Here is a 17,432-nt window from a genome sequence, read left to right on the forward strand (position 1 = left end):
TATATAGTTCAATATAAAAAAAATACTTTTTTTGTAAGTTTTGTAACACACCAACAGATGGCAGCACAAGGCTGCACGCACAGTCACAGGAAGCACCGACCTTAATGTGTACATCAGGAGCAGTGCAAGGGACAGTTTTGAAGGCGATTTTGTGATAAAGTACTTTTTTGTACCACCTCATACATACATAGGTATGCAGTTATCTTTCCAATTCATCCCTAAGGGGTTCAACAGGGTTGAGGTCAGAGCTCTATAGCAGGAGATCTTCCACTCTGACCCATGTAAAGCAGAGCTTTGTGAACAGGGGCATTTTTATGCTGGAACAGTTTTTATGTTACCTGTTATGTCAGGTTAATGCATCCCGAATGAACCACATATGGCTAAAAAAGTCAGATGTATCAATACTTTTGTCCATATAGTGTATGTATGTACGTATGTTTGTATATACACACATTATATGTCGCAGTGAAGCAGTAAATATGTGCACTTGAAGAACTCTATATTAAATATTTTCACAGTGATTACATTAAATCAATACAATAGAATTCATAGAAACTCACCCTCACCCTCACCCCAAAAAAAAAATCAATCTGGCAACCGCATGAGTGTTTAAACATAGTTATTATACAGTATATAGTTTTTTCATTACTGTAATGAGTGTTTTTCAGTAGAAGGAGACCTGATTCCTGTGATCGCCCTCACATTCCCCTTCACTGCACTCGCTTTAGTGTGCCTGCAGTAAGAGCATGTGTCTCGCGCTAATCATTAGCCAAATGCTGTTTGTTTCACTGAAGTTTCATTACAGAACATGAAGAGGTCAAAGAACCAAGGACAATTCCTCCTGAGAGCTACACTACACTACACTATACAACACTATTTTACACTACACTACACTACACTATACAACATTACACTACACTACACACTACACTACCCTATACAACACTACACTACACTACCCTATACAACACTACACTACACTACACTACACTACACTACACTATACAACACTACACTACACTATACAACATTACACTACACTACACACTACACTACCCTATACAACACTACACTACACTACCCTATACAACACTACACTACACTACACTACACTATACAACATTACACTACACTACACACTACACTACCCTATACACACTACACTACACCTATACAACACTACACTACACTATACAACATTACACTACACACACTACCCTATACAACACTACACTACACCACCCTATACAACACTACACTACACTATACAACACTACACTACACTACACTATACTATACAACACTACACTACACTACACTATACAACACTACACTACACACTACACTACACTACTATACAACACTACACTACACCACACTACACCACACTATACTACACTACACTACACCACACTACACTACCCTATACAACACTACACACACTACCCTATACTACACTACTCTACACTACACTACACTACCCTATACAACACTACACTACACTACCCTACACTACACTACACTACTACACTACACTATACTACACTACACTGCACTACACTATACTACACTACACTGCACTATACAACACTACACACACACTACACTACACCACACCACACTACACTACACTACCCTATACAACACTACACCACACTACCCTATACAACACCACACTACACTACACCTATACAACACTACACTACACTACACTACACTACCCTATACAACACTACACCACACTACACCACACACTACACTACCCTATACAACACTACACTACACAATACAACACTACACCACACTATACCACACTACACTACACCACACTACACACTACACTACACCACACCACACACACTACACTAGCCTATACAACACTACACCACACTATACAACACTACACTACACTACACTACACACTACACTAGCCTATACAACACTACACTACACTATACTACACTACACTACACTATACTACACTACACTACACTATACTACACTACACTACACACTACACTACACTACACTATACAACACTACACTACACTACACTACACTATACAACACTACACTACACTGTGAACCGAATCCCCATTATTAACAGTGTTCTGTATAAAAAAGCAACACTTAGCGAACTTAGCAAACAGCCACATGCTGTTGTTCTTTCAGTTGCTCGCTAGGTTTGTAAGCTAGCTAGCTTGTGCTAATTCACAATTGTTTCTAGTGTAAACGTAGTAACCGTAGTTTGACTTTTTGTTGTGACTAGGACTTAAAATGAGTTATATTCATATCAATTCAAGTCAAATTAAAAGCAAAAATGTAATTAAACTCTAAACAAAATATTAAGAGTATATTGTTATTTTGCAGAGCACTCGGGCACTTTGACTTTCTGTTGTGAGTGTTTGCTCATCACATATCCACCGAAAACCTTCACAAACGACAAGAACCGAGTGAGAGGGATGATTTAAAGCTAAGCTACTTAATTGGCAGTAAAGCATCAGGAGGAGATTATTGCTGGATGAAGCCGAACGCGTTGAGGAGGTGGAGTGTACGATTGTAGGTCACTGCTGTGGAGGCAGGGTTCTCTATCCATAGGGTCATGCACTGATCACCGTGGATTAGCGTATGTTTATCTGTGTGAGCATGCGGGCTTTTCTTTTTTATCAGACTAACTACTTGATTTCATGAAGATATGGTGTACATGGATTGAAGAGAAAGATCTTGCTCGTATAAAGCTCAGCTGACTGCAGCCCATGGCATAACTGTAAGATTTTAGACCTGGAAAATATTCACCAATATTACAAATTTCAGCTCAAATTGCAATTGGTTTCAAAAATCACAATAGTTTCTTCCAGTACTTTCCATTGCTCCAGAGAAAGATTAGTCTTAACTCTGTTGAGTTTCTATGTATGGAGTAGCATGACTCTGTGTTTAGCTGCTGGTGAACAGGAATGATGGGGAGGGAGCCCCCTGCTGGACAAACATTTTAACACCCCTCCAAATAATAATAATTAAAAAGAAAAATAAAGAAAAGTACCAAACGTATTTTTCTAATAGACTTTTTTTTAAAGGTGCAGTTTGTAACTTTCTGTTGCCTCCAAGGAAAAGTGCAAATGCTACATCAGAAGCATCACAAAACATCTTCTTCCAAATAGCCCCGCCCCCTTCTGTGGTTAAGGTAAATTGCTATTATATGGGTTTACAACTTTGAACAAATTTCTGGGTCAGAACAAGAGAACGTGAACAGAAGCGTGAAGCAAAGTGACAGGATTTTATATCGCAGAAGACACAGATGTAAACACACTTCAGTCTTTCGTCCTTATTGCTAAAACTCCTACTTTTGTAAAGCCCAGTTTAATATTCACAACCAGTGCACTTTTTAAATTTTGGCAGTGGGCCAGTGTGTGTGTGTGTGTGTGTGTGTGTGTGTGTGTGTGTGTGTGTGTGTGTGTGTGTGTATATCTTAGTGGGGACCAAATATATATATCTTTGTGGGGACTTTTAGCTCACCCATACTAGAGAGAGAGAGAAAGTTTAATATCGTAATGGAAAGAAAAGCATGAATTGTCCTCATAAGCATAGTAATAAAAACATTTTGTGTGTAGGTGTGTTTATGCATGTTAAGTGTATATGTGTGTGTGTGTGTGTGTGTGTGTTCTTATATATTGAGTATATTTTTATTGGAAAAGTGTGTGTGTGTGTGTGTGTGTGTGTGTGTCCTATTATACAAATATGTGTGTTAATCTACATATTGGTCAGTGTAAGGTCCTCTTAGGGACAGTAATACATAAACACTGTGTGTGTGTGTGTGTGTGTGTGTGTGTGTGTGTGTGTGTGTGTGTGTGTGTGTGTGTGTGTGGGAGAGAGAGAGAGAGAGAGAGAGGGAGCAGTAGATCTAGCTGGCTCACTCTCTTTGTTTCAGTGCGCAGTATCCTTCTCTCTGCTCTCGGTTCTCCATCATCTCAGTGCTCCTCAGTGCTCCTCAGATCTCCTCTGATCTCCTCTGCTCCGCTCTGGATGACTGCAGAAGCAGCGCCATGGCAGTGAATCTCAGTAAGAACAGACTGAACCTTCTCACCGCTTACCAGGACGTAATCGACGAGTCTTCACCCACTGACTGGTAAGAGATGATTCAGATCCAGGTTTTTTTTTTAAGAAGCCGGTGGAGCTGCTCGCTTTCTGGCCGCTGGAAGTCGCTCTGTTGCGGTGTGATGCTCAGGCTGTAGTCGGTGATCTCGTGATTATGGGCGCAGCATCTCATCATTCAGTATAGAGGCGTGTGTGTGATCATCATCATCATCATCATCATTATTATTATTATTATTATTATTTATTTTTTTGGTGTCAGATGTTTTATTATCTGCAGGATTAAAAGACTGTAAGTTGTTTCCACTGCGGTTTTCTCAGCAGCTCTCTATTATATAAACTCAGAAACATGTCAATATAAATGTGCAATACTTTTGTAGCGCATTTCGTCCCTAATGAAAGATCAAAGCGAAAACCCGATCCAACCAATAAATCTGATTATGATCATTATTCATTTTATGATCTTTTCCGTCTTTTCTTTGAACACTACTTGGGCTTTGTTTCTTTGTCATGACTGTAACACTGGTCCGGGGCTGTGATCCAATTCTCTTTGTGCTTGTGAAAAAAAAAAAAAAAAAAAAAAGATACCACCCCACCCTCCTCTCCTCCCCACCCCCCCGCCCCGCCCCCTCCCTCCTGGTGCAGCTGCAAACTGCCACTGGGGCACATGGTCGATATTACTGAGGTTCTTGATCTTTGTCTTTGGTGTGGACATGTATGAAAAAAAGTCATGCTGTAGATCATTGTGAGGAAACAACATGGTAAAAAAAAAAACCCACTCCTGTAATTCTTTTTTTTTTTAATCCAAACTCCAATCTGTGGATCTTGAGACGTAGAACCCAAGCACTCCGCATCGACTTCCAGCCTGCTGAAGACATCTTCGTCTAGAAAATCTGGATGTCAGAAAATCTGTTGTTCCATACACACACACACACACACACACACACACACACACACAAAAGAAGTTTGGGAAAGAGGGAGGTGATTTTTTTTTCTTTGGTCAAATTTTTGGTTTGGAAAAACCACGGTGGTGTGCACACTTTTCTTTTTCTTTTTCTTTCGCTGTCACGGAAAAATATCAAATTCTGATTAAATTCTTGTTCTTTAAAAGAACATCCACTGCCTTTTTTTTTTTTTACTTGATTTTGTTTCTCAGTTTGGTATTAAAACCCAAAACCTGGCAACCCTGATTAGGCCTGATTTGTAATGCGTGGGTTTGAGGAACGGAAAATGTCTGCACTTATGAAGACACGGCTTATATGAAATAATATTGCGTTTGCGAGCAGCATCACATTATACACTACAGCAGAAGTGCGACTCATTAAAAATGTTTTATCTTTTGCTCCCCTCCCTCCCCACCTCCCCCCGCCGTTGTAATTATGCATACCATGTGGATGTCCTTTTAAGGGAAAAGTGGCAGTGGGGGGTGGAGCTTATTTCTGGGCCAGAAATGAGCTTTTAAATGATTCCACCACCGTTCAGCAACATTGTAAAGCACCAATGAAAAGTGTCTCTAAAATTAAGTTTGTTGCAGATGTTATAGGCTTGTTTCAATTCATTGGGGAATTTGATGGAATACTCGACATGCTTTATTCACAAATACAAAGCAACAAATTAATCTACATTCATGATTTTATTGCTGCAAGTCGCCAGTTACTGGTTGCCCTAACTTTTACCAGTGGTTGGGGAAACTAGCTTTCCACTTTTGACAACAAATCAGAGGACGAATCACATGCTCTGTACTGTCTTTAGAGCATTTAGACGTAGAAATAAATAAATAAACAATTCCTTGTATTAGATATGGCACAAAGTGCACGATCCAATATATTACTCTCAAATGTTCCACCACAGTACAGATGTTCCCCGAGTTACGATGGTTCGACTTTTTCGATCTTTTGATGACGAGAGCGATACGACAAAATTGTACAAATATTTTACATTTTGCGCAACAGGCAGCAGCGTACGAGGAACGATTCGTTGGATGCATGTGTTCCAAGCGCCCAAGTACGTCTCCAGGTATAAACAGACAAACAAATTATAAACCGCCAGACACTTCAGATTCAGATGCCATGATTTAAAAAAGGACAAAAAAGGGGTGGAGAGAACATCAGGAGATGATTCGGATGATGTTACAGAAGCTTCATGACTGTACTAAGAATCCGGCTCGAATTGATGTAATCAAATACCGGATGAAACTTAGTCACATGTGGTGACCACATTAACAATTTATTTCTCCAACTGAGACCCTCAAAAAATCTACAGACACGCTCAGATTTATCAGCACCATCATCTCTTAAGATGACTTCAATGGTATGTTCATGTTCTCACATAATTCAGCTTTTTTTTTCCATGAGTACGACTGTCCTTGGTCCTGGTATTTCTTCCATTCTTTTCATTCTTCTACCTGTCCCATTTACAGCTACACCACATACACACTCACGCATGTCAATAATCCTTCACGATCACCAAATGTGAAAACAAAGCGAGCTCTGTTCCACCCTGCCCACTTCACAGAGCTAGATGAAAAATGCCCAACACCCGAAAGCGAGAAGGTTGAAAGGTAAGCAGGCTTTGATGATCGTTCCTAATACGAGATCTCAAGGACTTCTCCAAGATCTCGAGTCCTGAATAGATGGTGTGCCTTAGGAAAGGGGAGATATTCGAGTTCGTAAGAAAGGTGATACACAACCTTTTGTCCGTTATCGAATATCAAACAAGGAATGTGCTGGATGATCTAATGGCGCTGCTGAGGAACGTAAGGCTGAGGAGTAGGCAAGGTTTTTTTTCTGGAGTAATTAATGGCTACGTCTCCCAAGTCTGTGATCTTTGCCGTCCGGTTTATTTCCTGTTAGAAATTATAGTGACTGGAAAATGTCTTGATTACAGGAGAAGGTTTAATTGGACTTCCAGGTTTTGTAGGTGGAAATAGAATGCACTGGGGTCTGGAACATGGAGACTAATACACTTTTTGAACATTACTTTCCACATTGAGTCCACATTTGCTGTTATAATAACCTCCATTCTTCTGGGAAGATGTTTCACTAGATTTGTGGAGATTTGTGGAGGTTTCAGTGAGCCACACGGGTGTTAGTGAGGTCAGGTGATGCTAAAGTAGGTGAGAAAGTGAGGAGTCCTGGGGTGCAGTCAGTGTTGATGTTCATCACAAGGGTTGGAGCTCTATGGCAGGAGATCTTCCACTCTAACCTATTGAAAGCGTATCTTCATGGAGTTGGCTTTGTGCACAGGATTGTGCATTGTCATGCTGGAACATATTTGGGTCTCATAGTTCAAGTGAAGGTAAAATTTCATACTACCACATTCAAAGGCATCCTGCTCAATTGTGTATCTCCAATTTTGTGGAAACAGTTTGTGGAGGAACCACATATGGCTGGAAAAGTCAGATGCCTCTTGTCTCATAGAAGATGTTGTATGCTTGTAGAGATATTTTGCTCATTCAGCCACAAGGACGTTAGTGAAGTCAGGTATCAATGGGGTCCATCAGTTAGATTAAGGGATGTTTTAAACAAGACCCAAGTGTGCCATCTGACATTAAAATTCTCCACGTGAAAATTGGCACTTGTTGAGATGAATAATGAAGTGGTTTCAAGTTATTGATGGATCGCTGATTGACACTACCACATGAATTAGCGCAAATGTTTTCCACCATGGATGATACACTGCTCGGAACTAAACCAGATGTTTGTATGAGGCATGGAAACGCATCGGCTCTTTGGCAGTTTTCTGGATCAAACTAATTGTCGAGAAAGAGAAAGAAAGTTCTGGTCTGGTTTTTGGTGAGAAGGGCTGGACATGGAGACGCCGTGAGACGCATCCTTGTGTAAACCATTTAGGACTTTCGCTCTGACTGCAGAATAATACCCACCCCTCTTGGAAATAAAGAAACGTTTCTTTCTTCGGAGCTGGAAAGCCGTCAACCTCGAACCTTTGTGCTTCTCGCCATGGTCTTCTGAACGATACACAAATAGAGCTGGGGGAAAAAAAAATTCAGACTGCACAGGGTGCCCCAGAGACGTCTCTCCTGTTTGCTTTCGTCTGCCAAGAAACGTCCGAGAGCTCTGCAAATGCTCATATGGTGTGTCGCTCTCTTAAGTGTAACCGTTTTGTGTTTGAGAGTGAGATTATGATAGCACCTCGGGGAGTTTTAACCTCAAAGTCCAGTGGTCTGATTCCTGCATTCCTCCTGGATGAGGTTGTAATCATGTTCACGTTTCCTGTGATTGATTCCTGGTTTATCGTAGTGTGTGTGTGTTTGGGGGGTAGGTTTATAAATGCCTCTGGAATGTGTACTCCTACATATTCATGCAGGGCTGAAATTTGGGCCAACTGCTTCAGAAAAGAAGGCAGAAAGACTTGGCAGCTGTCGGTAATGTACACCCGTGATATATTTCGAGAAGAAGCAGCGACGTATTTGACGGGAAGACACACTTCTTCACACATAATGGAGCACTGTGTGGGTGTGTGCTCTTTTGGCCTCTGTTCTCATGGACTCAAGGCTGTGTGTGATAGATAGTCAAGACACAGAATGAGTGGATATCTTCATAGAAACGGAAGTAACGAAGAACTAGAACAGAAGTAGAATTATTGAAGGAGGATCACAGGCTAGCTCATTAACTTTTTCGCTAATGGGGAAAAAAATGTGTCCATTTTTCAGTTGTGGGAAGATCCTGATTCTGAGGCTCTTCTTAAGAATCTTTTTGGATTTATTCCAAAAGTTTTAATCCTTATTATTACAGTTATTAATATCAAAGAGATAATTTAATGTTAGTGACATGACTGTCACTGATTGGTTGCATAAATCTACACTCTGGGTTTGAAAGAAATCAGCCTCCTGCTTGATTTTGACTTCTTTGTGTAATTCTTTTCTCACCCACCGGAGGCGCTGTATCACTCGACTCTACAAACATTGCAACATTAACAGTATCCTAATTTGGAAGGTAAACATTAAACCTCATACTGATGTCTTTCTATATTTGAAATAACAGATATCTAAATATAAATGTATACAATATATTACTAAAATAATTTGGACCCCATATGTGATTCTTTGACAAACTGTTACTACAAAGTCAGAGGCACACAATTGTAATACCCCTGTGCACAAAGCCAGCTCCATGAAGATCAGCTTTCCATGAGTTGGAGTATATGATCTTGTTCAAAAAGAAGCACATACCAATCTTATGTTCAGGTGTCTATAAACATACGCCATATCCTTTACAACTTGTAATTCTGTAAATGTTGGGAGGTTTTTTAATTTAAAAAAATGAGAAATAAAAGACTTTTAAATCATATGCCAGAAAAAGCCAGAAATCTTTTTAAAATTCAGCTGGAAGAACATCTAGCAACTAATCAATTTAATTGACATCAGGTCTGTAACATGATTAGCTAAAAAAAGGGATGTTGTATAGAGGCTCTCAGAAGTAGGATGGGTAGAGGCTCTCCAATCTGTGAAAGAGTGCATAAAAAGATTGTGGACTACTTAAAAAAAAGTTCCGTCAAATTGCAAAGGCTTTGCAAGCTCATCATCTTCAATACATAACATCATCAAAAGATTCAGAGAGACTGGAGAAATCCCGGTGTGTGAGGGACGAGGCAGAAGACCTTTGTTGGATGCTCATGGTCTCGGGCCCCTCAGACGACACTGCATCACTCATCAGCATGATTGTGTCATTGACGTTAATAAATGGGCCCAGGAATACTTTCAGAAACCACTGTTAGTAAACACAATCTGCCTGCAGATGCCAACTAAAGCTCTATCATGCAAAAGGAAGCCATATGTGAACATGGTCCAGAAGTGCTGTCGTGTCTTTTAAAATGGACTGTTTTAAAGTGTTCTATGATCAGACGAGTCGAAATATGACATTTTTGTTGGAAATCACAGACGCCGTGTCCTCCGGGCTAAAGAGGAGAGGGACCTTCCAGCATGCATTGATGATGGTATGGGTGCATACGTGCATACGGTATGGGAAGCTTGCAGGTTTTGGAAGGCACAATAAAGGCTGAAAGGTATATAAAGGTTTTAGAGCAACATATGCTACAACATATAAACCGATATCAGGCACGAATGGGACCAAATTCCAACAGCAAAACTCATAACCTCAAGACATCTTCAAGTTGTTTTGAAAAGAAGAGAAGATGCTACACCATGGACCTGTAGAAGGCATCACATTTGAAATGAGCTCATTTTGTGCATAAAAGTTTAAAATTTCTCAGTTTAAACATTTATGTCCTCTATGTTCTACTGTGAATAAAATATTGTCTCATGTTATTTAAAAGTCTTTTAGATTTCATTTTATTAAAATAAAAATAATCCCAACATTTCTGGAATTCGGGTTGTATATGTGTGTGTATAATTGCACTCTCCTTGAGTCTAATGGAGGAAATTATAAAATCTCTTCCCTGAGGTTTTAAGGTTAAGGCAGGACATCATCTTCCACATTCATTTATTGGTTTTACTGAGAATCCTTTTTCACCAGATGCATCTTTTAAATGAATAAAGCAAGCTGAGGTTCCTCCAATGCTACCCTTAGCCTGCTTCCCATTCCTGGATGAATTAGAACATCTGGTAGAGCCCACCTTTGATGCTAATCCACTCTGATGCTTCTTGCTAACATCTGGTTGCAGTGATAAGACTTCATGTGGCCATGCTAGCATGCTGCGATGATAACGACTCTGCTTATAGGCACAAGCGAGGGTATTTTAACAAAGAATCATCCATATGCAGGTCTTTCAATCGTTCTGATCATCAGAGAGACAACAAAACAAGTTATCGCTCAGGAATGGTGTTTATGTTTTTATTTTCGAGCATTCTTCTTCTCCTTTGTCCGAAAAAATAAACAGTACCAAAAAAAAAATCCCGGCTTGTTTTTTGAAAAGGTCAGCCAGAGTACTGCTGGACTTCTGTTCCTGTTCATGCTGGTTTTCATGGCTCTCGCCACAATCCGTCCTGCTGCAGTTTCCCTTAAGGAAACGATCCTTCTCTGGGACGTCAGTTCGTCTCGCCTAATCTAGCTTGTCCCATAGATGGGAAGATATTATGTACAATGGGATCAGACAGACAAATAACCCTGCGTTCACACAATCGTATCGCATGTGTCTTCTTTTATGGGACGTGGAGAAGGTCCTACTGTCGTCCAGCTAGTGCCAAGTGACCTACTAATCACCGTTCATTAAATATATTCTAAAATATAAGTTTTTAGTAAAAAGGACTTCCTATTAGCTTCGATGAGAGATCAGTACAAACACAGATTATGTAGGCTATAAATAGGCGCTACCCATAATGCCGTTTTTCACAGCAAGCCTTCTCAAAGTCATAGATTTGATTACGCTGTTCAGGATATTACTTTCCAAGTCGTTCACGTGTTCGAATATTCCAAAGTACTTGGGTACATTTTAACGCTCCGGGCAACAGATCTAGATTACAAACTGGGGGTTGTTTATTTATTTGTTTGTCTATTGACTTATTTATTTGTCGCATTAACTGTAAAGACGCCTCCTTTATTTGCTATAATCTTCAATGCCAGCAGCAGTTTGGGACTCAGGTAGATTGTAGAAATGATTAGCATGTACGGGCTGGAAATGTTTGTTCTTCACATAATCTGGCGCTCCTGAAAAAAAACGAGTAAAGAGGGAAAAAAAACAATGAAGATTTGCTATTTTGCTAATGCTAATGGAAATCTGTGGTTTATTACCATAAGGATTGGATTTGACTAGCAAGCTAACTGTAATAGCTACGTACTGCACACTCGGCTTCGTAAACCAGCATCAACCGGCTGCTAACTGCTGCTAACAAGTCAAACACATTAGTTATTTAGTTTATTAGAAATTTTTGGCGTTGTGATGATTCAGGCAGATCCAGAAGAAAGGAAAGGGACAGGAGCACTAGTCTCTGCTACATCAGGAGCACAAAGTTATTTGAGTTACATGTTGTGTTCTAGGTTTTGTATAAGCTATTAGAATATTAAGAGTGTGACCTAAATATACCTACAAACACTCTGTGGAAACCGCAGGGGTTCTTCATAAAGTTCATCATGAGGACTGTATGTCTAATTAGAGCTTGTATATGACAGGATAAGATGAAACCACAGATCATTTGTCATTATTTTTAGGTTGCCATTTCACAACTCTTTCAATCCTTAACTCTGAATACTGTCCGTATCGGGTTTCTTCTGAATCCTCCAGGTTTCCTCTGAATTCTCTGGGTTTCCTCCGACCTGTAAAATGCACTGGGTGTAAAAAATATAAAGTTTTTTTACTATTTGCAAGATGGAGGATTAGCCATTGCTAGCACATTTATAGCAGTCTCCGCTATGAACTGCGTTCTGAGTGGAGTGGAGATGTTTATTAGCATCTAGCATCTGTTATTTTGAAACACATCATCTTGTCTTATCATCAATTATTAATTTCTGCCTTATCAAGTAACCGTTTACACTTAATAGTATATCATATTTCAAATATTAGTGTTTTAATGTTATTATACTGAAACTTCACCCAATAGAAAAAGTAATGATTTTTGGAAGATCAAAATTAAACCTAAACTCTTTACGTACCGATAAATCTGACTGAAATGACAATAATATACAAATATAAAATTAGGTGTAAATGTATGTGTAAGTGTGTGTGTGTGTGTGTGTGTGTGTGTGTAGGTACTCCATGGATGGTCCTGTAGTTTAATTTTAATGGAATACATCTGGTTCCGTTATTGCCGGCTTTCACAGGAGCTGAAAAAGAGGCACGGTTCACATTATGCTTTCATGCATGAGAGATCAGTACAAACACAGATTATATAGGCTATAAATAGGCGCTACCCATAATGCCACGCTTCACAGCGAGCCTTCTCGAAGTCATAGATTCAATTATGCTGTTGATGCGATTTCTCCAGAAAAAAAAAGACTTTCCGAGTCTTTCATCATGTACAAACATTCCTGAGAACTTGAACAATTTGATGGAGGTGGGCAACTGATTTACTTGTTACTTGCTGGGTTTTATTTATTTGTTTGTTTGTTTGTTTGTAGCCTCACTGCAAATAAGGACACCTTCGTTATGTGCTTTAATTTTAAATGCCAGCAGCAGTTTGGGACTCGGCTGATTGTAGAAATTATCAGTGTTAATGGGCTGGAAATGTTTCTCTACACGTAATCAGGGGTTATGTTTTTTATTGGTACAGTGCTGTATTTAAGAAGGTATACATCATATGGACACAAGTATTGGGACACCTGAGTTTTCCAGCCATATGTGGTTCTTCCTCAAACTGTTACCCCAAAACTGGAGGCGCACAATTTCTATAGGACGTCTTTGGATGCGGTAGCATACATTTTGAACTAGGAGACACAAAACCAGCTCCATGAAGATCTGCTTTATAGGGGACGTATACCATTTACTAACTTGTGATATATATAAAAAAAAAATACAAAAGCTTCCTTTCGAACATACTGTTCCCATATATACTCCCCAATTCCTGTTATAATAACCTACATTCTTCTGAGAAGATGTTCCACTAGATTTTGTGGAGATTTGTGGAGATTAATTCAGCCACAGGACTGTCATGTCATGTACTGATGTAGGTAAGGAGGCCTGGGGGTGCAGTCAGCCTTCACATTCATCCCAAAGGTGTTCAATAGGGTTTAGAGCTCTATATCAGAAGATCTTCTACTTCAATTCATGTAGAGCAGATCTTCATTGATCTTGGTTTTCTTGTACAAAGTAATGCTAGCGCATCCAAAGACATCCTATACAACATTATGCCTCCATCTTTGTGCTAACAGTTTGGAGAAGAACCAGATATGTTTATTTCCAATACTTTTACTCATATCATATCGTATAATATATTAGAATCTTCTTCTTTTTTTTCTTTCGGCTTCTCCCATTAGGAGTCGCCACAGCGGATCATCCGTCTCCATACCCCCCTGTCCTCTACAGCTGCCTCTTTCAACTCAACTACCTGCATGTCTTCCCTCACCACATCCATAAACCTCCTCCTTGGTCTTCCTCTTTTCCTCCTTCCTGGTGGCTCCATCCTCAGCATTCTCCTACTGATATACCCCATGCCCCTCCTCTGCACATGTCCAAACCATCCTATAATATATTAGAATCTAAGATCATTTTAGTTTGGGTTGTTTTAGGTCAGCTTTTTCACGGACATGGTGTCATTGTGGACGGATGGCGTCGTCACACTGAGGTCTCAGAAGTCCATCTGGCTGCTTGCTCAGCCTCACTTCCATCTGGAATATAACACCATTCACACTGATTAATTCTCAATCCCAGGACTCACAGAGTTTGGCTGATGCAGGAGGATTTAGAGATTAGATCATGCACTCCGAACCGTTATTTTCACCAAATCACGACCGAAAAGAAAATGCAGATTCTTTTTTGTTTCTATTCATTTGATTCATTTGATGCCATTCATTAGGATTAGTGATTTTTCTTTCTGACGAGATGCTGAGCAGTAATAACTACAGTCCATTCATGTTTACAGCATTGGAGTTATTCAACGTTTTACAATCACACGGCTAATTTATTTTAGCACATTTAGTATCTGTACACCAAAGCTATAAAAGTTTGTGGACACTTGATTATAAGATAGCTTTTTATACATCTATAATATACATCACATTTAGTCTTCATTTGCTGATAGAATGACCTCCACTCTTCTGGGAAGAGTGGAGTAAAGTCAGGTACGGATGTAGGTGAGGTGAGGAGGCCTGGGGTGCAGTCAACATTCACAATCATTGTTCAATTGGAATTGTTGCTTTATAGCAGTTGATCTTCCACTCCAACCTTCATACAGTCTGTTCATGGAGCTGGTTTTGTGCACAAGTTCAAGTGAAGGACAAATTTCATGCTACCACATCCAAAGACGTGCTCTTCAATTATGTGCCCCCCAAGCCACGCTATCTGAGTTGCATTGTGTAATAGTATCACTACCTCAAGGCCTCTTCATATGGACCATCTTGTAAAATCCACACCCGATATTTGCCCTGTAATTCATTCCTCTTTGAACCGTATACGCTTGTAGCGTTTCTTTTTATTTTTCAGCTCCAGATCTAGAGCTTTATAACCTGCTGAAACATTAGCTTTATTAGCGGCACACTGACATTCTCGTAATCATCTGAATTAATGCATCATATGGAAAATTGGCAGAAATATCCAAGCTGCTGAAAAGACGTTACAGGGTTTTGAGCCTCGTCAAGTGGCAGCATTAAAAGTGAAACCGCGTTAACGGGATTGATTACAGGTCCTTTTAACGCAGGAGGAGGATCTCGGGAGCTGCAGGGTATCTGCAGTACCTGATCGATTCTGGATGTGGGTTTATTTCTGGCTTTGTGTGAAGTGGAGTATTAAGATGTGGAGGTGGAGGTGGTGGGAGGAAAAAAGCAACTGTTGGAGTGTAAAATTAAAGAATACATTATTTGGAAATGATGAGTTAGCATGATGTAGAAGAGGAGTAGGAGTGATACGGGAAGGGAGGGGGAGATTCTCATAGCCGGGGCTGCAGTGTGCTGAGGTAAGCACACTGCAGGAGCATACAAAACCATAACAGGGTGGGCAGTTAGTGATTGGTGGTTAAGCTTTTTTACTCCAGTCCGGTCAGGAATTTAGATGTAATTTCTCCAATCCACACTCTTTGTCTGGATACAAAGGAGAGTTTGATCCCATTTTTTAAAAACCCTTTACTCATTCTTCTTCTTACTGTCTCTCGTATCAGATGTACACCCCCAACCCATTGTGTAACGTAACATCATTGACGTTTTGTCCTGCTGTTCGATAGCGTTAACTGAAAAGGCTTTTAGAAAAGGGAAGGGATGGAGGGCAGAAGGAAGTACAGGCTGCACCAGGCCTCGTCATTCTTGGCAAGCACTCTGTCTTTCAGCTCTGGTGGGGGTTCACCGGACTGCTGCAGTGGAATTTTAATACCCTACAGACATCAATCTTGTTGAAGCCAGTCTCGGTTCATCCTGTGTTTCCTGCGTGCTCTGCTGACGTCTGTCTTTCTGGACACACATGTAAAGGATTGATAGTTTTTTTTTTATTTAACGGACCTGATGTGCCAGCATGTAATTGATCAAATACCGTCAGATTTCAGCCTCGTGATTTTTTTGACGCTCTGATATACACCGACAAGGCATAAGATTATGAAATTAGAACATTATGAAGTAAATAACACTAATTATCTCTTCACCTGTTAGTGGGTGGATTTATTTATTAGACAGCAGGTGAACATTTTGTCCTCAACGTTGATGTTAGAAGCAGGAAAAATGGGCGTAAGGATTTGAGCGAGTTTGACAAATTGTGACGTCTAGACGTCTGGGTCAGAGCATCTCCAAAACTGCAGCTCTTGTGGGATGTATCAAAAGTGCTCCAAGGAAGGAACAGTGGTGAACCGGCGACAGGGTCACGTGCAGCCGAAGATCATTGATGCACGTGAGGAGTGAAGGCTGGTCCCTGTGATCCGATCCAACAGACGAGCTCCTGTAGCTCAAACTGCTGAAGATGTTCATGCTGTTGATGCTCAATGGATCAGAACTGTTTAAGCAACAAAAAGAGAATAATAATAGGCAGGTGGTCATAATGTTATTCCTGGTTCTGTACACTGTTTTTTGAAGGTGAATTAAACCTGGATCAATCTAAATCCAATGTCTGAGACTAGAACGAATTCAGATCCAGGTGTATTAATAATCACCAATGCTGGGGGACGTCCTCTGTGGTAGAAACTAAAACAGGTAATGGAAGGCTAAACCTTCTAAAGGCTCATATTGCATCAATTACTTAGAGGTCTTTAATGGTTTAGTTACACTACATGGATAAAAATATTGGGGGGCTCATAATTGTGCAGGACGTCATTGGATGTAGCAAGAAAATTTCCATTTACGTGAACTAGAAACATGTTCCAGCATAACAACACAAAAACAGATCCATGAAGATCTTGAGTTTTAGTGGAAGATCTCCTGCTATAGAGTTTCAACCCATTCAAAGACCTTTGTGATGAATGTGAACGCTGACTGCTCCACAAGGCCTCCTCACCTTCTCATCTACATCAGTGCCTAACTTTAGTAACACCGTTGCGTTTAAATGGATCTCCACAAAATCGAGTAAAATATCTTCCTAGAAGAGTGGAGGTTCTTATAACAGCAAATATGTGGAATAAGATGTTCAGAAACACACAATTTGATTGTCAGATGTATGTTGAGCCTGTGTTGACTAGAACCCGATGTGCATTCTGAGATGCTTTTCTGGTCAATGCAGTTGTAAAGGGTAGTTATATCAGCTACTGTTGCATTAAAGTAGGATTTTGGAATTTTGGAGATTCCTTTCTTTCTTGATCAGTC

At 40.0% G+C, this 17,432-nt stretch overlaps 1 protein-coding gene across 1 annotated transcript in view; it reads left to right on the forward strand.

Annotated features, from left to right (window-relative positions):
* Positions 1-3,868: 3,868 nt before the first annotated feature.
* dbn1 (drebrin 1) overlaps positions 3,869-17,432 on the forward strand; it is a 63,102-nt gene continuing 49,538 nt past the window's right edge. Inside the window, exon 1 of the mRNA XM_046868353.1 lies at positions 3,869-4,123. Within this exon, the coding sequence (XP_046724309.1) occupies positions 4,041-4,123 (83 nt within the window). The 5' untranslated portion in view covers positions 3,869-4,040. The remainder of the gene's footprint in view (positions 4,124-17,432) is intronic.

The sequence above is a fragment of the Silurus meridionalis genome, chromosome 15 (assembly GCF_014805685.1).
Source record: "Silurus meridionalis isolate SWU-2019-XX chromosome 15, ASM1480568v1, whole genome shotgun sequence".
NCBI lineage: Eukaryota > Metazoa > Chordata > Actinopteri > Siluriformes > Siluridae > Silurus > Silurus meridionalis.